This window comes from Ambystoma mexicanum, chromosome 11 (genome assembly GCF_040938575.1).
Source record: "Ambystoma mexicanum isolate Mex_15411 chromosome 11, UKY_AmexF1_1, whole genome shotgun sequence".
In the NCBI taxonomy this organism is placed as follows: domain Eukaryota; kingdom Metazoa; phylum Chordata; class Amphibia; order Caudata; family Ambystomatidae; genus Ambystoma; species Ambystoma mexicanum.
The window spans coordinates 1,040,647,532-1,040,670,291 of NC_090934.1; the positions used below are offsets into that span (position 1 = coordinate 1,040,647,532).

At 42.5% G+C, this 22,760-nt stretch overlaps 1 protein-coding gene across 4 annotated transcripts in view; it reads right to left on the reverse strand.

Annotated features, from left to right (window-relative positions):
• Window positions 1–22,760, reverse strand: part of NTRK3 (neurotrophic receptor tyrosine kinase 3) — a 1,833,633-nt gene that overhangs the window by 519,151 nt on the left and 1,291,722 nt on the right. For all 4 annotated transcript variants that reach the window (XM_069624286.1, XM_069624285.1, XM_069624287.1 and 1 more), the window contains exon 12: window positions 14,282–14,470. In XM_069624286.1, coding sequence (XP_069480387.1) covers window positions 14,282–14,470 — 189 coding nt within the window. The remainder of the gene's footprint in view (window positions 1–14,281; window positions 14,471–22,760) is intronic.

Below are 22,760 nucleotides of genomic sequence, written 5' to 3' on the forward strand. Positions count from 1 at the left end.
TCTAAACGATTACTTGCACTGCCTGTTTTCCTCCCCATCTAGGTGGTCTGCATATTTCGTGCTTCTAACTCTTTAGACCCTTCGGTAATTGTATATATATTGTATTTGATTGTGATATGTTGGTTTACTTGAGTTTTATCGTGATTCTTTACTACGGTCAATATTACAAAGGCCTTGTAATAAATGTGTCTATATTTTTAATATAACACCTGCTTGGAGTAATTTGTAAGTGTCCTTGCTTTGTGTGCTCATTGCGGGCTTTCAGTCACCCTCACCCCTCTTGAGACCTAGACGTGACCGCCGCGATCGCTACCTTGATTGGTCTGGCTTGTCCAGAGGTTACCCTGTTCCAAGAAACTAGGCTGGCCTTCTGAACCTCTGCCCCTCCAGTACCCGAGCAAGGTCTAAGGCAAGAAGATGGAATACCAAGAAGGCCACCTCTGTGAAGGGGTCTCCTTCTCTTCCTGCTGTTCCTACAGCGCACCCACTGGCATCCCTGCTCCGGACGGGCTGGGTCCAGTGGAAAACCCAAACTCAACTACTGAGGGAGAAGACTCTCCTGTGGGCGAGGTTCTCAACCCATAGGACCATCCTGATCTACAATGCCTGCTGGCTGAAGGGGGACCCTCCCGGGCGGACTTCTGTAAGGGACAGAGAGAGTCAATCTCTCTCTCTCTCTCTCTCTCTCTCTCTCTCTCTCTCTCTCTCTCTCTCTCTCTCCATTTCTATTGGCCTCGGATGGGAGTAGAAGTGGAGTCCCACTGCAGGACTTGCCCAACTTGTCAGTTGTCGGGCAAGAGTGGAGGCATTGTCGCAGCCATTGCCAGTGGTTGGCACCCCATTTGAGAAGGTGGGCATCAACATTGTCGATCCCCTTGATCCTCCCACTTCAGGTGGACATTAGTTCATCCTGGTCTTGGTTGATCATACCACCAGGTACCCTGAGGCTATACCCCTTCGGACTGTTACTGCCAAGGTGGTTGCCAGGGCTCTCCTGGGCATTTTTACCCAGGTTGGATTCCCCAAGGAGGTTGTCTCTGACAGAGGATCCAACTTCATTTCTAGATACATGAAAACCATGTGGAAAGAGTGTGGGGTAACTGACAAGTTCTCCACCTCTTGCCATCCCCAGACAAATGGTCTCATTGAGAGATTTAACAAAACTCTCAAGGGCATGGTTGGCGCTTTGGAAGAGCCCCTAAGGAGGAAATGGGATCTCCTCTTGCCATGCCTGCTGTTCGCTTACAGAGAGGTACCTCAAGAGGGTGTTGGTTTCAGCCCCTTTGCGTTACTCTTTGGACATCCCGTGAGGGGCCTCTTGCCTTAATCAGAGAAGGTTTTTAGGCCACCCCTCCAGGTCCCGCCAAGCAAGTGGGGGACAATGTGTTAGGCCTCAGACGGAGGATGACACAGATGATGGGTCAGGCAACAGCAAATCTCAAGGCCAGCCAGGAATTGAATAAGTACTGGCATGACCTTAAAGCCTCGCAAGTGGATTGGACTGCGGGACAGGAAATCCTTGTGATGGAGCCTACCAAGCCTAGAGCTTTGGCAGACAAGTGGACTGGACCCTTCAGAATCATCTCCAAGATGGGCAAAGTCAATTATCTGGTTGACATGGGAGTTCCGGGGGTAGCCCCTCAGATATTCCATGTTAACAAGCTCAAGCCTTTCCACAGGCGAGCAGAAGTCTCATGTCTCTTGCTAGCTTCAGAACCAGAAGAGGATGAGAGCAAGCCCCTTCTAATTTGCTGCATAACAACCCTCAGGATGGCTCAGTGAAGGGAATGCATCTCTCTCTAGATCTGACAACAGAGCAGCAGAAGGCCTGCCGGGCTTCGCTCCGGCAGTACGCATCTCTGTTTTCACTGACACCAGGCCTTACACCATGGTGTAGGCACGATAATTGTCACTGGTGACAGTGTGCCTGTCAAAAGCAGCTGCTACCATATTTTAGATACCATTAAGAACCACATCCAGGCTGAGGTCGCCAAGATGTTGGATCTGGGTGTTATTGAACCCTCAACCAGTCCCTGGTCCAGTGCCGTGGTCCTTGTCCCCGAGGCAACTTCCCAGGCAGGTACCAAGGATTGGAGGTTCAGTGTGGACTACCGAGGAGTCAATGCCATCACCAAAACTAACGCGCACCCATTGCCCAGGGCTGATGAGCTCGTGGACACCATAGGTGCTGCCAAATTTATGAGCACCTTTGAGCTTACCTCAGGCTATTGACAAATAGCTCTGACTGACCATGCCAAGGATAAGACAGCACTCTCAACACCAGAGGGACTATACCAGTTTAGGGTCATGCCTTTTGGGTTGAAGAATGCCCCTGTCATCTTCCAGAGAATGGTCAATCATGCGCTCAATGGGCTGGAGGCCTTTTGCGTGGCCTACTTAGACGACATTGCCGTCTACAGTTCCACCTGGGAAAAGCATTTGACACATCTGGATAAGGCGTTGCAGGCCTTGAAAAGTGCTAACCTCACTATCAAGGCCACCAAGTGCCAGATAGCTCAGGGGAAAGTCACATATCTTGGTCATGCGGTAGGAAGGGGTCAAATCCAACATCTCCCCAGTAAAGTTCAGGATGTACAGGACTGGGAGACTACCACTACTCAAACTCAGGTGAGAGCCTTTTTGAGCCTCAATGTGTATTATCACAATTTCATGGCAGACTATGGAACCATAGCAGCACACTTGACAGCTCTGACTTCACCCAAACAGCCAATGAAAGGTTAATTGGACTGAAGACTGTCAGAGGGCCTTTGATGGCTTGAAAGAAAGTCTGTGTAGGGCACCTGTGTTTTGTACGCCTGATTACAGCAAGCCCTTTTTTGTTCAAACTGACGCCTGCGTTACTGGAATTGGAGCTGTCATGTCCCAGTTAGATGAAAAAGGGAGGGAACATCCTATCATATTCATCAGTAGACAACTCAAGGGTAGAGAACTTAGGTGGGCTACTGTTGAAAAGGAATGTTTTAGCATAGTTTGGAGCCTTAGGCATTTTAGGCCCTACCTTACAGGGTCTACCTTCAAGGTCCAAACAGATCAAAAGCCCCTGAAGTGGCTTATGCAGATGAAGGTTGAGAACCCGAATCTGCTCAGGTAGTCCATTAGCCTGCAAGGGCAAGACTTTACCAAAGAGCATAGACCAGGGAAGAGTTACGATAATGCAGATGGCCTTTCCAGAAGGTATGTTGACCGTCTGCATGAGGGTGTCTACCTCGTAGGAGATTAGGCACCCTAACCTCAGTCTGGGGAGGGGGGTGACTGTGATGCTGGAAATGCATTGGAGGGACATGGCCTCCGTATCCTTGTCCTTTACGGCCTTTTATTGTATGTTCTGTCAAGTTTTCCTTGCAGGGACACCTGGCAGTGCAGCTCTCTCTTTTGGTTTGGTGTACAGACCCATGGGATACCCTTATGGCACCCATGGGTGGGGGTACAACTCTGTACCCTTAGTGTATGTTTTTGGGCACCTGTGTGTGGCCCACAGAGCAGGGTATGGGCTGGTGGCAGTTCCATGCTGACATTTACAGGTGCTCTGATTATCCTCCATTTTGGGGTACCCAGGCCCTGCCATTGGAATCAGTTGATTCCTGATAGGAAACAAGATGGCCCCTGTGGCCTCTTGCTTTCTATTGCCTGTTATCTTGTTTTCCCAAAGTCCTGGGAAGTCCTGACTCTGTCCCTTCCCCCTGACTGGCTGTTGGGTGGAAGTTCCATATATGGTGTTGTTGTGAAGTCCAGGTCAGACTGGCTGGAGCCTTACCAGTGACTGTATGTTGTGGGTACACCCTGTGGGTGGGATCTGGGTGAATGGAGTGTGTGGCGAATATGCATTCTGTGTTGTGGATATCCCTTATCTGGAGTTTGACACAACGACTGAGACAGCCTTGCCCGAAACTGGTATGAATGTAGTGTGGAGTGTTGAATGGCTCGGTACTTATCCCAAAACACATAAATTGTTGTGAGTGTCTGGAGATAAGTGAATGGCCTGAATGCACTATGCACCTGATTGGATGCCTGCCTGCATGAATGCCCTTCTGACCGATTGGTTGCCTGAGTGTGACCCAGCAGAATGAATGGGAGATCAATTAGTACATCTGTGGGCCACTCACTGCTAGAATTTGTGTAAAGAAGCTGAAGTCCAAACTACGAAGAGTAAATGGAGTGAAACTGAAGCTTGACCTTGAAGCCCTACTGGAAGAGAAGAATTGCTGTTGCCCTTCTTCATCAATCTGAAAGCTGCTGTGTCTCCAAGTACTGACCCAGAGAGGACCTGGTAAGGTGCCCTCTTACTGAGCTACGAGGAACCATCGTGCACCAGCTGATCTTTGCCAAAGCTCCCTGGTAGACAGACCCACGACAGGCAGCCGACCGGAGATGGGGACTGCCGCGGAATCCCAAAGAGAAGCACCCAGACTGTTGTCTGCCACTGTCGACGACCGCCATCGCCGATCGGAGCCACCGAGCTGCCTCTGCATAAGAACTTTCAATTCATTGACGCGCTCCACACCGTCACCTGCCTTATCCCGCCGGAGAAGGCCAGACCCTCGACGCGCCAAGGAGCATCCGCCGGTCAATTTCCCGCCACCCAAAGACCACACAGACGCCGAAGACTCGATGCCCTTGCTGGGCCACAGTTGGTCAAACTCTTTGCGGTCCTGAACTATCGACACCGAGGTGCCCCGCACGCCTATTTCTTGCAGGATGTTTACGCTTCCCTATCGACGAGCACCGCTAGGAAAGAAGCTGCCACTTCACCGTCATAGATCACCCTGTTCTTCTTCAGACGTTCGACGACCAGTGACTTTTGCCTTAAAGGGAGGGCACTCAAGAAGGGCCGTCGATTCCCCGATGAGGAATGCTACAACGCCAGGTACTTTGGGGTTGCATAACTATTGGAAAGTCTCTTTTGAACAATATATGGACCCGGGCTTGTGATATATCTTTATTCTACAGGTTGCCGAGGTGGGGGGAACTCCACACAGAACTGTGTCTAGGTATGTGGGCCAGTATTCTGTCACTTGTTCTAACCAACTGCTTTCCTCTTATTGATTTGTGTGCCATTTAACACTACAGTTGATGCACTTTAAAGAGATCTAATAGTAATTGCGGTACCACTTATAACTGTACATTTGCCATTATAGATAACCGAGTACAAAGTGAGTTATCCTGATATTGTACATAACATTGAATATTAATTATATAAAGACTGTGTTTTAACTAATACAGTGTGTGGACATTCCTTTGTGGGTGCTAGGCGACTACACTGTACTTATGAACTATCCTGCATCACCTCCTGAGAAGCTAGGCCTTGATTGCTCGTCCATTGCTACCACAATAGAGAATCTTGGCTGGGGTCCTCTGTGCCTCTCCTCTACCATGTAGAGAGCAGAAGTACAGACACCCGCCCTCCGGTCTTTACAAGAGTGCTACGAATAAAAAAAAAGAACAGCCAGTGAAATGCGTGAGTATGGACTTAAACTGTGTTCATGCACCAAATGAATATTTACATTCTTTCCAGCATGTTTTTATGTGTTAATCTTCCATTTACAATTGGGTAGTATTTCATGGTTCCATGTAATTTCGCCAACCCCCTTTTTCTGACGTGGTGTTTTGCCACGGGAGTTTTGCTGAAAAACTTCATCAAAATTTAGTTTTAATTATTTTTGCGGGGATTCCCCTGCAACCTCACCTTAATTGATTTATTTTTTATTTCTGTTCACCCCCAACCCTTTATGGTGTCGGCAAAAGAACGCAATGCCAGTTTTATAACTGGCTCTAGGGAGCACCAAAAATCAGAACATATCTAGCCAGCTACGTTCTTTCGATGGGCATAATATCATCACATGGAAACACCAGGGTTCCAGTTGCAGTCAAAACGAGGGGACATGTCCCTGTCCCGGCTGCGGGCACTTTTGAAAGCGCTCCCTTCATACACCTGAAGGAGAGCTAAGCCTAAACGCAAGATCTGACATGCAGACCTGTATTTGCAGCTAATGAACACAGCTCTAGTAATCAATTATCCACTTTGTGTAGAAAAACTGTATTACACAAATGCCCTGTGATAGAAAATACTCAAATAATGTGTCATCAGTAAGTCCTTATGTTTCCAATGATGAACGGAAGTACAGAGGCAATGGAGCAGTTTCCCAATCCTTACCACAATCTCTGCCATTTTGAGTACATGGTTGGAATGGTACAGAATAATACAACAACATTGAGGGTGTTACTCTCTATTTTCTCAACCAGTGGTAGAAATGCAACAAAAGAAGTAGTGGAACTGTGAGTCTGACCGGGATGGGTCATGGAGTGGGGCTTGAAGCCATTTAAATTTGTCCTTAATTTTCAGCCCTCATATGAGGCATTGTGTTGTTGGGCAACATTTCTACACTCTTTCTTGCATGATCCCTATCGATCATTAGACCGAGAAGCAAAGGTCCTACTACAGGCAAAGCTGTAAGGTGATCCTCGCTTACAGCATTTGTATAGCACATTGTGGACCCTCAGGCATTAAGCCGCTGAACAAGGTACAAACATAACAATTAATGATTAAGGCTTGAATTTGGGTGAGATAGGTCAAGTATTGTGATGCTATCCAAACAGATGGGTTTTTAACCCCCTTTGAAATGCAGGTAGTGAACTCTGGAACCTTAAGAAATTTGGCAGCTTGTTCCAGAGATTCGGGGCTGATGACTAAAATGTTCCCTTCTCAGCTTTGACAGTTCTGCAGCTGAGCTGTTTCAGCAATTTCCGCCCATTGGATCTCAGACCTCTACCCATCGGTTTATCGATGATGGAATCCTGCAAGTAGGATGGCATTGTACCTAGCCTACACTTGAAAGTGATGCTGAGGAGCCTGAATGAAACTCGTGCTGCAATTGGTAACCGATGGAGAGACTGCCTAGCCTCCGTTATGTGGGATTTTCTAGGCAGACAAAGCACTACTCACACTGCTCTGTTTTGCATAGTCTGAAGCCTAAGCAAGTCGTGTTTGCTGAGACCTACTAGTAAGCTCCCACAATAATCCATTTTAGCGTCAATGATGGCTCCTGCGATCATCTCAGCACTCGCTTGGGTGATAAGTGGTTTCAGATGGTGAAGTAATTTGATGTAGTATGCAGAGGCCTTTACCACACTAGGGACATGATGTTCCATAGATAAATATTAATTTCGCTCATAATTCCTATTCTTTTATTTAAAAAAGAAAGTATTCAGGAAAAGATTGTTTTTTTCTTTTTAAGTACAGGAATGGTGAGAGTGAAAAAAAAAAGTATACAAGCACCACTCCAATTGCTCCTGCTCACTTATCTCAACTAGGTTTCATAACTACACAGCCTCTAACTTGTGTAGCTATCCGTAGATACAACACATCCACTGTAGGGGAATCCTGGCATCACTGAAAAGCTAGTCCAGGCCTTTATGGGGTAGTCTGAATGCTTACATTATGGAGACGTCAGAGTGCAGTGAATGATAATGTTTAATCATACAACCCCCTATGAGGCTGAATTTAAGAGTAAACCCAGTTTAAGCAGTATCCAATATAGCTGTAGGCACTAGGATGCTTGTATCTGCAAGCAACCTGGCTGCCACTGAAATCATTGGCTGCTTCCTGGGTGATGGCAGTCTTCGGTATAGACATATAACACGTTGTACTGTAAGCTAATGTCAAGATCAAGTATTAGCAACACTTGCCAGCTTTAAGGAATGGCATAATGTGGCTTTTGCATGTATATGTGTAGTTTCGCATAAAGGAAGACTGCTGAGCCTATCTGTTGTTATTACATTTTTAGTATTAATTTAGCAAGAATACAGATCGAAAGGACAACACAAATGACATTTTTAACAGGGGTATCTATAGTATAACTAGTTTTTTTTCAAATCTTGGACAATTTGAAAGAAGTTCACCTATTCTTTGTGCGTCTTGTGCTATGCCACATATTGTTTAGGGGCTGAACATGTTCAAAAATGAGCTCAGACTGGGGGTCTGATCAACAGAGTGTTTTCTAACGGGATTGCACCATTATAAAATGCTTCTGTGAATCTGGCCCCCATTCTTATAAGTTCAAGTTCATCTACATTGCTTTTAGTATGGGTGGACCCATGGCAACCCGTTTTTCCTTCATGGGATCTAACGAAGGAGGCTAATCAGCTCAAACATATTTATAGTGATAAGTGAACATTGTGCTTACATATGTTTACAGAGGAGATAGTGATGTAATTGTTATAGTGGGTTAACATGAAATGTGTCTTCAGAAACAATGAATGGGGACGTGATAATAAGACCTAACCATGCAGAACCAAAGAATAATGACAGCCCTGGAGCCTTTCTTCAGACAAAAATAAAGGCTCATGGAATTCTCTGCTGCCATTCTCACAGGAATGGTCACTAATTATTGATGGCATCTTTGCAGAACATGGAGGGCATTACAGACCCTCACAATAAGGTGCATTGCTTCTTATGCCAGTTGTAATAGTGTACTTAATGAAAATGCTGATTTGTCTTCTGATTTCTAATGCAATGTACTTTTCTTTTTTGCTTTTTCTTTTTCTTTTGCCTTTTTAGAAAACACAATCCAAACATGACCTGTCTAATATATGTACATTTGTAGACAGAGCTTACTTGTTTTATCTAACTGCACATGACTGATTCTTTAATTGTGGGTTAAAATAGAACCTAAGACTATCTTCCTAAAGAAAAAAACAGATAACAAACAAACTGCTGCTCCCTGCAAGTGTGAAGCAGATGACTCAGTGCTGAGAAAATAAAAGTTTAAATGATCGAGGCGCTGTGGACCTGTTTTTCTTGATACACGATTTCCACATCTTATTTGCTACCATGACAAAGGGATGCCCCTGCAAAATGTGGGTAATCACTGCACACCAGACAGACAACAATTAACAAGTTGGATAAAGCACTACAAAGTACAACTAACCCCAGGCCTTTAGGGGCATTGCTTGCAGTGACTGGACTGGACTAAGGCCACGGAAAACAGGACATGCAGAAAGCACCAGAAAATAGTGGAATTATATCTCTAAAAGTGAGAAGTGGCCCACATGGATGATAAAGAGTATGTGACTAACTAAATAAGCTTGCCTGCATTTGAATACATTTACTGGGACAAGAAGATGTAGATAAATCATACTGTGATTTAATGGTTGCCATGCTTTCAGATGCCATATTAAGAACAGCATGTGCTTGCTATTTTCAAACTAAACTTTTACTGGCTTTCAAAGTGAGCACAACTAAATGATACGTGGATTGAATCATGCAAGGCATTGCATTTAAATCATGTGTAATAATATTGAATGAAAACAATATCATTATACATATAGAAAGGAAAGACCAATAAGTTATATTGAGTAATATAACACTGTCGCCAATCCAGCTTGGAAGTGAGATTACTAAATTTGAATTTAGGTTCTCCTTTGAGCAAGCCATACTCTACCCACGGAGGGACTGTAGGGGCGTTTTAACAAAATAAGGCTTGATATTTCAGAGTTCAGACTTCTATGGTACATGATGTGTTTATCAAAACCCAACCCTGAATTAATTGCGAAGTTCAGAATAAGATTCAACTATCAAGAAGTACACTGTGAAATCGTAATACCTACCCATCTACCCAGATTATGTAGAGTAGCAAAGAGAGCTGTTGCATACAATCATTAAACCCACATAAAAATGTGTTTACTTGGGTCATGGGACTGGAGTCAAGAGATGTATTCACATTGAAAATCCTACATGTTGGGGCTCGTATTCATTTTTTATAAGAAAAGAGTTTGTGTTGGAACAACAAGGACACATGACGGAAATCAATTAAATTTCAGTTGTCATTTCCTATTAAAGTAAATACCCCATACCCATTAACATAACATGTAAAATTTTAAATTATTCATAACTCTTCAACGGAAAATAATAGTAACTGGAAACCAATTGTGGTCTATAGATTAAAGACTCATCGTTATCTTTAAACCATTTTAAACAATTGTGAAAAATAGAAATGATTAACCATTAATAACTGTTTAAGAAAATATGCCACACAGTTGTGTAATATGCCTCATTGTGTCCTTAGATATAGATCTCAATGTTTTTGTTTCATTAACTCAGCAAATGTCTCTAAAACAATTAAGAGATAAGAACAACATTGCTGTCAGAAAGCATGAGGAGTGATGCCCCCACTTCACTCCCCACCATTTTGCTAATTGCAAGTTCTGAATTCATAAACATCCAACAGGGATTAGAGGTGTTTTGAAAGGCAATGTCTAATTGGGGAACCAACCAAAGATAGAACTTAAACCAAATTAATGTATGTGGCATCATAATGTCACATGGGAGGACACAGTCAGTGTAAAAGAGGATACACATCGTTATGCAGGTTAATTAGACATGAAAATAGATTGTTGAGATATACCATTTGGATCTTTTGGATTCTATAGAGGCTGCAGAAAAGATGATCCTTATTCTAAGGAGGTGAACGGTCCATATGGGAACCTCACAGAGCATCTTGGGGGCCAGGCTGATTGAGGGATTCTAAATCTTGGAGGGTCCAGTGTAATTTCAAAATTAAAAGCACCATTTGAAATAAGTGTATATCTCAATGCCCAATGTAAATCTGAATTCTCTTTTAGTCCTTTCAATGCTGTGTCCCAAAAGTGGGTGGTCTGGGAGAAAATGGGCACATTTGTTCCCAATAAACACAGAGGTATGTATGGTAAAATGCTTTATGCCCTTAATTGCTAAGTGAAACTTTATCTGCACAGACGTGCATTAAATTTTACATGGCAAACAGCACAGCAACATATTCGGTTTTGTTAAGATAAAGAGTAGGTTTTGAAAATTAAGCTCTGTTAAAATATACCCATGTTTTTTTTTTCCCTGACAAATTTGTCAATGCATACTATATATCAATGATTAAAGTTCCTAACCTTGTGGAGTGACACGGTCTGCTTTGCCTCTTACTTCTATGTTAATATTATATCGAAAATGATAATGGAAATTAGTGTGCCACTTCCCTACCCATAGAAAATGATGCCAATTGAATCCCATTGCTTTGCAAAGTGAAAGGAAGGATAATTCATCCCTGTTTAATCAAATGCTGTCTGGAGTGGCTGAACTCATTTGCACTGCTCTCTTTATTGATATCGTTCTTCTCTGAACTCACACTGGCAGAAGCTTTATCCAATAATTGTAGCCTAATATATATTGCATGCATACTGTTTGAAATGTCATAACCACACCCTCTCACAGGGGGGACCAGGTGAGGTGAACATATGTATACACATGTCATTTGTCCAATTAACTCTTCCCTGATACCATACGTGTTATGATATGGGAGAAAGGCAAGCATTTTGAAGAATTTCACAATTCTTTACTAAAAAGCGGTCGTTGTGCCTACTGCATAATAGATGTGGCAATGTAGTCATGGAAGTACATTATGCAGCTTTGAGTGAAAGCGTATGGGAAATAGTGAGGTTTCAATGAGCTGATTGAGATTCATGCAGGCAGGGCTTTACAGTTTGTTCTGCATAAGCCATGTGATTGAGTAAGATTCTAGTGATGTCACGTGCATGAAGCTGGAAACCACCATTGTCTTGATTTAACATGACCGTGTATTCAAATTAATCTACGTTTGAGGACATGGCCTGTTTTTCAGGCTCACAATTGTGGGTGGGACTATGTAAGCAATGGGCATTATGTTCGCCCAATGAAAGAATCATAACTAAACTAAAATAAATCTCACATACAACATCTTGTTTTTGGACCAAGACACATAATTACAGACTATAATCAAAGGAAATGCCCATATAATTTATAGATAGAATTATATGCAGTGGGATTTGTGCCAAGACATACTGCTGTTGTGAAGTCGGGTCAACATTAAAGTCTAGAACCCAGGCACTGAATCAAAGATGAACTAGAACTCATAATCTGCTGGCGGAGGAACACATGCATAACCTTACACTTCTGTATATGTACTAGATCTGTACAGGAAATAGACTTTTTATAATTGTGATTGTGTGCTTCGCATTGCAATAACATGCAACAGCATTGAAATGCAATGCAGACTTTTTTTAAAATGTTTATCATAATCCGTTTTCTTATATTTGCTGAGCTAGACAATTAGTGCAATTATCGGTTTATGGTATTGCCCTAATTATCTATGCAATAAGCCTGAACGTCTGTGGGTTCCCTCGGCATATAATTCAGACACCAGATCAATATTATTCCATTCAATGTATTCATTCTATGAACGTGGACTTGTACTGTGTCTGCATTGCACATTCTTTGCAATAAGGAGACATGTGGTGCCGGTGCTCTGTGGATGGGTCGCCCCACAACAGTCGTGCATGTTTTCCTGCATTGTCCACACATTATTATTACATTTTTCTTGCTCACATAATACATGTTGCCCTAGATAGAAACTGTTGTAGAATTCTATGGTAGAAGACACACATCACTGTGCTGAGACAACAACTATTTTGGAAGTCTCTGAGCAAGCCAACATCCAAAGGTGTTGAAACTAAAAGGCTCTGAGATTGCAGAGATGGAGGTCCAAAGTCCAAATACTTCTATCATAATATTGCTTGTTGCAGACATCACCTTCATAAAATGCTGGCTTTTTGCCAAAAAAAACTTTGCATACAAGTAGTCCTACACAATTAATGGAAATGGTCATACTCCAAGTCCCAGTACCGAAAGTGTGAGTTGGAGCCAGTTGAAGTGTATTTAAACTGCGTGGTTAACCCTCATTATGAAACTGGAATGTTGGCGACAAATAAAAAAAAATGGTTGAGCAATCAAAAATAACAACTGTTACAGCACTCTAAGATTTTCAATCATTTCTCAATATCTTACTTAGCTAATATTCCACCCTGACAATCCTCACGCCAAGGTTTCAAACACTGTCTTCAACTTGTGCCTTTGTTTGTCCCCTCTTCTTCTGTTTTCCGATATGTTAATGAAATTACAGCCCTAGGGAGAGGGCTGTAAATGGAGCTATTGTCCTTTACACTTCTCTATGAGCCTTTAACTTCTCCTACGGCCATGAATCAAAGGATATAATGAAACAATTCGCAATTGGTATAGGAAAACACATAAGTAATGCTGATTAAAACAACACCCTAACAGGTAATGTGTGCCCTCAAAAAACAGCCTTCTTGAAATCAACTGCGCAGGGCATTTCCAGAACCAAGACAGAGTCTCTCATTCCACAACTGTTTGATTCTGCATTTGCAAATCATCTGCTAAGGAATATTTAACTTTTCTTTCCTTGAGACTATTTCTCAGTTCTGTTGTGCCTCAGTGTGTGCAGGCAGAAGCACATTCATTACAACACGTGTTTGCCTTTAGCCAGAATAGACAGGTTAGATATAAAAAAAAAGAACTTGTGTTGTCATAAACCCCTTTCACCAATGAACAACAAACTGACCAATATGAGTCGTCATCCCTAATCCCGATACTCATCACCTCCCCGGCCAACCAATTTACCTCCAAATCTCATACCATCTTAAACTACACGCACAAAAAACACCTCACACTTGTACACCTCATGGCTAGCAATTCCACATTAACCATAATGAGGCATGCAAAGTGCATATCTTTGGCTTTGTCACACACAAACAAATACACACCTGTTCCTATCCTGAACTCACAATGCCTTGATTTAAAACATCTTGGGCTCTACAGATTGTCTGAAACACATACTCTGGTGCCATCACCAAACCACTTACAACCATCCCTTTACTCTGGAGATACTTCTGGCCTGCACTCATGAACACCTAATGTTTTGCACCAGAATTGCCCTCTATCCCACTAAAATACCCTACACCCCCTCCTTTCTTTCAGATCCATATGCAACAAGGTTGCCAAAATGGCACAGGTAGTCTTATCAAGACCACTTTACATTAGATTTAATTCCATAATTTTTTGATAATAGGGTAGCAAAACCAACATGACAAAGCCGATAGGAAGCTTAGGGCTGTTCCGCCAGCAGTGAGGTAGCTTAATCCACTTAATAGACGGTCTTCAATCAAATGATGTAGTTCAGCTTACATAGCCACCATAAACAATAGTGTTGTTGGCCTGTGTGACTTACATTTGTGTTATCAAAATATAAAATAGTATCTAAAGTTACAATGCTATAGGACGCCATTTCTATCAACAGTATAGTTCAACAAACAAACAGGAAATTGCTGATCAGAACCCTATTCCCCCTTACTAGTCCCAGCCCTCTCTAAAAACTGGAAGTCATTCAGGAGACTCAGTACTTACATGTGTCTGGCTTGTGGCAATTGTGTCCCTGTCGGAAGTACTGTGGGTTTTCAATGACTGGAATGCGAGTCATGCCGATGACGACGGTATCTTGTCCAGCGTCAAGCGACGACGGAGTGGTAATGCCATGATTAATATGATGAAGGGGACTCGCAGAATCTTCCTCACCACTTATTACAGCCACAGGACCTGAAACATATACAAGTCACAAATGTCTTTAAAAACTTAGAACGACAGAATTAAGTCTATATTTAACATTGGTTCACAAACCTAGATTAATAACAAAGTGACATTTATGAAAAAAAAAAAATGAAAAAAAAACAGCAGGCCCAGGTTCCCAAGTCATGAATATTATAGCATGACTGTGAAAGTGAAGCCTTCCAAATACTGAAAACTAGATGGTGCCAAGAGATTACCTGCTGTGTTCATACCCTCATTTAATAATTCATGGCCAGTGTATGATCATTCAAGACTGAAATCACTAATACACAAGTGCGTTCACAGTCTGAAGTCGGGCGTAAAATGGCGGCAAGAGAACTGACGATGACGTTGCTCGGTTGCTTCAGTCCAGTTAGCGGTAAGCAGGTGGACATGTCAGGAATTCCAATCGTGGCATTTACTCGGATCAAAGCATAGAGACACAGAAAAAACTCCAAGGCACTGAGCGGAAATAAAGTGAATCTTCGTCTATAAATTGAAACATGTCCATTATATGATTTATTTTAAAAATAGCCATGTTTCTATAATAGACACATTCATTATTTTTTACAGTGCAGCTCATGACAAATGTGGCAGTCCAGAAACAAGGATGCTGGTAAATTAATCTGTACCCTTTTTTCCGGACTGCCAAACTATGAGTCTGCCTGCCAGGGCTACTGTGCCTGACAGGTCTGACCCTGTCGGGCACAGCAGTCCTGACTGGCAGAGTTGTCATGGAAGCAGCAGCAGCGTCAGCAATGGTGTTGGTGCTTCTGAATCCCCATCCCCATGGAGTCCTATGGGACTCAATAGGAATGGGGACTTAAAAATCCAGCGCCGGACTTCCCGCGCCGTCGGGACTTGTAATGTCCCAGTGGAACCAAGAAGTCAGGCACTGGATTCGGTGTTACAGCGTTGGCAGCAACCCACCAGTGGCAACAGCGGGTTAACGCCAATCTCGTAATGAAGCTAAATTTATCATATCAAGTTTTCCAATATGCCTTGCCCAAGAAGATAGATGAGACGGCTGTGATTTTTCAGGATGACTTATTCTCTGACATCATCCCTGCATCAAAAACCAGCACGTGAGTATAAGATAAATGAGAACGTATGTCTCTACTTCACTCTCATGCACACATCTCGCACACTACTAGCTAAGAGATTCCATGTGCACCATATCAATGAATCTACACAGGGGTGGACTAAGAACCAAAAGAGGCCATGCAAATAATGTTCAAAGTGGCCCCATATTACACATTTTCAGCCAGCCCAACGATGGTCCTATGAGAAAATGTGGAAATAAAATAGGTTACTACACAAAAGAGACCCAGGGTGCAAATGCCTATCGGGAAATCTCCAGAGTTCCCTATAGGCCAGTCCACCAAATAGTCTACCCATACTATTATAATTCCCCAGTCATGTGTGCAGATTTCAATATATTGGTAGAAAACACATCGAGTCTAGACAATGGTAATACATTGCAAACATAGCCACAGTAGTGAAATGTTATTTGACAGAACTACACTGCAGGCAGCCAGAGGGAGCAATGGAGAAAGGCAAAACTGGACATCTTTGTGGAACCAACACCAAATGGGATTTCTTTCCCTAGAAAGAGATTACGACCAATTAGGCCCTCCGTGTGGCCTTTGTGTCACAAGCTTAAAAAGAAGCCTGTTTCCATAATTTACCATTCACAGTTGTGTAGTTAGAGGGAGGTTCAGTACCACTAACATTGACATTATACTTAATTCTGGGCTTGGTTCCTATGAGAATACATTTCAGCAAAAGCAAGCCTTGGGTACCTTCAACACGATTTGGAATTACTGCAATGTCCTAATTTTGTTTCCTCTACGTTCAAACAATCCAGCTTTTCAGAGGACTGAAGAGACATCCCTGCGCCTTTCTCCTGTCCCTTAGTAAATTCCACCTTGAATTGATTTGGGTTATTTGAGAGACAGATCTTGCATTAGTACATTTCTATTGCCACTCTACAATTCCAAGACCTGCTCCGAGTCTTCCCCGGCTCCTGAAGATGATTATTTGCACTTCACAGTGTATGTAGCATAAGATTGTTAATACATATGTGTCATGTTTTACCATCTGTTCTTCTCAATATATCTTGTTCTTTATAATTGTACATATGAGAGCTGCCCATAACAAAGATTCCAAAAGGTTTTGGGAGTTTGTGGCCACAGGCCTGCTCTACAAAACGTCCTCAAATGGAACAGAAACAACTGTAGATGTTTGATCCTCGATCGAACATTATTCGAAAGTTTATAGAGGGCCAAGGGAAAATGTTGATGTTTTCTTTCTAGACAACATAACTCCCTTTAATTTGGAGGAAGTCAGTCTTGTAATCACTGAGCAAGCTTTTAATTGAGCGGCTGTGCCGGATGCAGTAACCGCAGATCTTTTCAAAGATCTGGTACAAGTGTGGACTCTTTTACTAACTGTCTCTTGTAATGCCATTGTACACACTAATGTGATACTTGACTCATGGAAGCATGCCATCATCTTGCACCATCTTTAAAAAGGGTAATCAGGCAAGTCCCCTCAAAGTCCAGTCAAAGTTACGAATGCAAAGTTTCAAAATGCGATATGTTCAAAACAAAAGGATCGAGAAAACAAATGATCAAATGCCTTTTATTTAATGGTTTTTTGCTTTTTTGGTTTCGTATAGGAAAAATTAGTGGTATTTTCCCAAAAAAACAGGGGTTTGGGGGACACCCCCCCAAAAAAACAGGGCATTCCAATGTTTTTTTTCAGATCTTTTTAGTTCGAAAGTATTGCATTCAATCCTTTTGTATTCAAACCTTTCACTTTCAACCTTCATAGAGGCCTATCTCCCTTTTGGATACTTCCTTTAAAACCTTTGACAGGGTGGTCTTGGCATGGCCTGAGCACTGGGTGAGTCAAACAGCATACTCACCGACACTCAGCTGGGTTTCAGACCTGAAGAGGGCATGGAAGAGCAGGTTTTGAACCTGTATTTGTTGGTGAACAATCCTATGTGTGTTAAAAGGGAGCCCGTGTATTTAGTCTCCAACGACCTGATCACTGCCTTTGATAAAGTGAATTGTGGAAATCTTTGAAGGGTGCTCCGGTCTATGGATTGCCCGTTGGGTTTATTATCAATATTGCAGTCTATTCATATGCACAACGTAAGATCTGGGGATAATGGTTAGTTTACCACTTTGTTTGAAGTAACCTTAGTAGTTTGGCATGGTTACATCCTGGCACCAGCCTTGTAAACCATATTAATCAATGTCCAAGAGAAGATGCTTGTATATATCAAGACTGACTACCCAAACTTGGGTCATATGGCCTTCCCTGTTGTGTTGAATGCAGACTATACTGTTCTAATTACTCGCACCCTTAAGGCCCTGCAAAAATTGACCTCAATTTACACTGTTTATGACCAATCCTGATTTAAAAGTAAACACCTCAGAATTGTCAGTCATGGTGTGTGTGAGAGGCAGGAGAATGATGAACATGACCAAGATGCTATGCAAAGGGGACGTTATCCCTTTTTATGTCTATGTGCCAAGGTTCGGCATATGGTTCTCCAAGTCTATTCCTCAGAACCCAAGGCAGCTGCTATCTATGGAGCTACAATTTGGGGTTATATAAATATCGCAGAACTGCAAGTGCCGAAACGAGATTCCCAAAGCGTCTATTGGGTCATCCGTGCTTGCCAGCCAATTGTTCTGTTCGAACAGATCTTGTGATTTGTTTTTTGGAGGATGACTGGTCTTTAGCTGCTTTACTGCACTGGCTACTGTGACAAATGTGTGAATGTCGTTCTTTCTCCCGTAGAGGCAGACCTTTCCTAAGGAGCCAGGGTGGTGTATTCACAGTACAATAGCCCCCTGGCGGTGGTGTACAGGGGGAAGATCGCATGGGAGAGGTTGCCCCTCATGGGATTAGGGACCACCATCCCCTGCTTTGTTACAACCTCCCTCTTGACCAAAGCCAAACTCTCCTTCCCTCTTTCCAAACAGTGCCAATATCTTTTATTGTAAAGTCAGCATTTAGACCTGAATAACACACCAGAAACACAATTTGCTGTGCATATATTTCAAATGCAAATACTGTGAAAAGGAAGATGACCAGCAGTATGAAGATCACTCCGGAGAACCGGAGTGAACAGTCTAGTCTCTCACGGAACTTGATTGTCAAAGGCAATACAAAATAGCATAGGGAAACCAACATGGGGAGAGACATCCTCTGACGATGAAATCCAGGAGACGCTGACGCGCCGATCGGGACAAAGAGGGAAAAACACCACAAAACGCTGCACATGGTGTTGAATGGGAGCACAAAGGTCATCAGGACAAAGGGACTGCACCGAATGCTGCCCAAGAAACCCTCCTGGTGTCCCAAGGTCCAAGGAACCACTGAGGACTAAAACCACAGCCCGAGAAGGAAGCAGTGACCGGCAGAGCAACCACTGACTAGAGGAGGGACCAGAACATGGCTGGAGACAGAAAACACAACCTGAGAAAGAACGATTCACCAGTTGAGCATATGCTGACCTGAGAAAGCACCAGAATGCTACCAAAGTCTCACAGCAGTCCGCCGCTGCTTGGAAGTTGTGAAACACACTAACAGGTATGTGGGCAGACCGAAAGGTGCAAGAGATCTTGGGGAACAACTACAGATCAAAAGATTAGAGGGACTGGGACCCTGCGAGTAACAGAGAAATAAACAGTTGTATACTGGGCAGGAGAGTAAACCAAGCTGGCAATGGACAATATTGTGAGTTTAGAACCCGCACACATATGAGATTCAGAGAAAAGAGGGTCTCTGACTCTCAAAGCAAAGTAGATAGACAAGAAGAAAACATATGCTTGGCAAAAAAGTACAAACTGGTATAATACATCATTGCGAAATCTGGGACTTGCACCCATATATAAGTCTAAGAATAAGGTCAATCTCATTTAAGAAAGTACAGGGTCTGGGACCCAATGAGATAAAAGGAGGAGATTAACAGAGGCTATCCATTATAATTTCCCGGGGTGTGTTTGGCAGGAGAGTGAACCAGACATAAACCCTCTGTGAGTGAACAAAGAAGATGTGTGCACAGGAAAGCTGGAAAATATTGTTGTGCATCATTTGCAAGTCCAGGGAAATGGAAACAAGTTCCCTGGTTTAGTGGATGCTCTGTACTTTCGTTAGTGTATTGTTTACAAAGTAAAGGGAACTATATAAGGAGTAGACAAGCTCCTAACTTGTCAAGTAGAAGAAGGAATCCAGGGCAAAGGAGAAAATCCCTAATCATTGCAACTTTAACCTGTGGAAAAGGAACACTTGTTTTGTTTTTTGACCACCCGAGGCATTGGGAATGTTCTGTTGGCAAGAATTGTCATCATCACTTTAGTTCTGACTATAGTGTCCTTGTACATTAGATTTAAGATACTAGTGTTAGGGTTAGAAGCAAGGTTTTTGGACACGACAGGGACTGACTATTTATTTGGCATCCTGATGTTTTCTTAAGATTTATTTTAGGCAGGGAAACCCCTCTTAGCTTTTAGGGACAGAGAGGTTGTTTCCCCAATCCTTTTACTAGTTTATTTTTATTTTATTGTTCATTTAGAATGCGCTTAATACTGACGAGTGGTTTCTAAGCGTGGGATTGGGATTCAAACCTGAGTTGTGCCTCGTTGTCTTGCTTCCAAGTCAAACACGTTGCCCTTGAGTTATTCTTCCTCCCCCATGGTTAATACAAGTTTTTAACCTAAACTATGACACCTTTGTGTCCGAGCCTTATTTCTGCACACTTACACTGCTTACAATATTTGAGCATATCCGAGAGCGCAAATCACACATGTAGTAGTTAGAGAGACATTAAAGAAGGAAAATCACATGAGAATCCCTTGGTTGCATTATGTTAAATCGAAAATTTGAAATCTTAATCTATCTGCACAGACTGCACCATGCACTTTGTTGACGTCCGTTCAGCAAAAATGATATACTAAGAAGGTTAGAAGGTTTGTGAAGGAACAACAGAATAGTAAGGCGTTGTGTATTATCACGGAAACATGCTATTTACACCCAGGTAGATGCTTTTTCAACCATATTTAGCCATCAGACTGGTGGGTGATCACTTGAGCCCATACTGATGGCATGGGCCTGAATGCAAACACATCTAAATGGCAAGTTCTGGAGGGCGGTCACCAGCTGCCCTATGTGCAGTGCTGACACGGAAGATCTCTTGCACTTCCTCTTTTTCTGCCCAGCATATTCGTATATTAGAACAAGGACGATTATACCGGTTTTGAGGCAGTATTTGTTTGCACAATGTCGACCTGCGATGTATTTTCTATTGCCAGCGATTCTTGTTATGTGGCACAGGTATTTAAAGGGGGCACTGAAAGTATGAAAACTGCCTGTTAGTTTTTTATAATGAATTTTAGGTATGAGTTTTTTATTTCTTGTGTAGTGATGTTTTGTTGGTGAATAGATTTTATTGATGAAATGTTTTTGCGTATATCCATGTCTGTATGTTTATGCATTAGCATATCCGAATAAACAATTTTGATTCAATGAATATACGATTTTTTTTGTACAAGGATTCTTTTTCTTCTAATTGTGAGATTTAGGGGCTGATTCATGGAATTTGTGCACCTAAAAACGGGGATTTAGGTGCCATTCTGCCCGCAAATTCCTGTTAAACAAATGGGGATTTGCGGGCCGAATGCTGCACAAATGCCTGTTTTTCGGTGCACATATTCCATGAATCAGCCCCCTTATATGTTACGTTTCATTGATATTGCTTTGTAATATTTTGTTCAAATAATTATTTAGGATAAACCATTTAAGTGGATTGTGTGACAAATCACATGGTTGTTCCAATGCTTAGGCTAAAACTTGTGTTGGGTAAAATGATATGAAGCAGCACACAGTTTCGGAAACACGGGTCTTGTGATGTTGTGTATCTTAGGATAACCCGGAAAGGGCTTGCTCTCCGGCTCGTCCCATTGTTTCCTATTGGAGCTTTGCATCACAATAACAAACCAAAGACTAGCTAGCTCTTTCTTTCTGCTCCCCGGAATACCTTGAACCAGGGACCACTAAGTATACAGAGCCAATTCCAAAAATAAATACGATCAGCACAGAAAATATAAAATGTAATCCTGCCAGTACAAGTGATCGGGAACAAGCAGGTGGAATAGATCCCATTAATTAATGTTACAGGACATTCTGTCTCCAAACACATTTTAACAGGAGTGCAGAACTCCTTGATCTAGGGCAAACTATGTGGTTAACAGGACCCAGTTGGCGATAGTTCTGCAGTGCGCTTTGTTTCTGATGGCTGCACACCAATCTACAGCACAGCCTAGAAATGTGTTTACAGCTCTCCAAGGAGAGCATTCTGGAGTGCACAGTGATGCACGTTCAGCAGAATACATCTTACCTTCTTTTTCGATGTACACACAGAGTGACATGGCACAGGTAAGTTTCTGACTAGGATCGGACTCCGATGATAAAGTGGCACACAGCAGCAAATGGCTATTCATTCCCTCTGTGGCACTGTTTCCATTATAGCCAAAGGGGTATTTTTTTGGGGGATAAAATGTGATACAAATTGTTTATTTTAAAGAATATTTATTCACCAACACTTGTCAAAACGATTAGCTGCATAGTGAAGTAATTAATGAAACTGTCCCAAAATGACTAAATAATTGCCCCACTTGGACCAAAAAAACTGTCCCAAGCCAATAATTGGTGTTTTTTGTTCATCCATGGGCCTATTGCCCAATAGGCCAGTCCAAGCCTGTTTCGAACACTCGTTGGACCATGTGACCGGCACAGTGTTCCAGAGGCAACAATTATGGCATTCCTGAAACCTCAAATGATTTGTATGTGACTTGCTACTTCTCCAGATACAACCTCTGTTTTGGATTTGCATGTTGTTTGATTAATTTCATAATAATTAATATAGAAAAAGAGACCCCTCCCGTCCCCCGCCAGTGCAAAACGCATGATAGACTACAGCAATTGCTCTCTAGTCTTCGGGATAGGTCCGAAAAGGGCATTTTCAAAATTGGTTCAGGCAAGCAGATCTTTCTTCATTAGAAATACATTGTACACACGCATGAGTGACCACTTGAACACCTGAGGGCTAATCATTCAAGTACGAGATAGCCCTGAAATTTAAAATGTCCTTGCATGTCCTAAAGTGACCATACCAAAGAATGCTAAGTGGGCATTGAAGGCTCGGTGCAGGATTTCTGAAGCTCAGCAGACTGACCAGTATGCATATCATACATAATCCTGG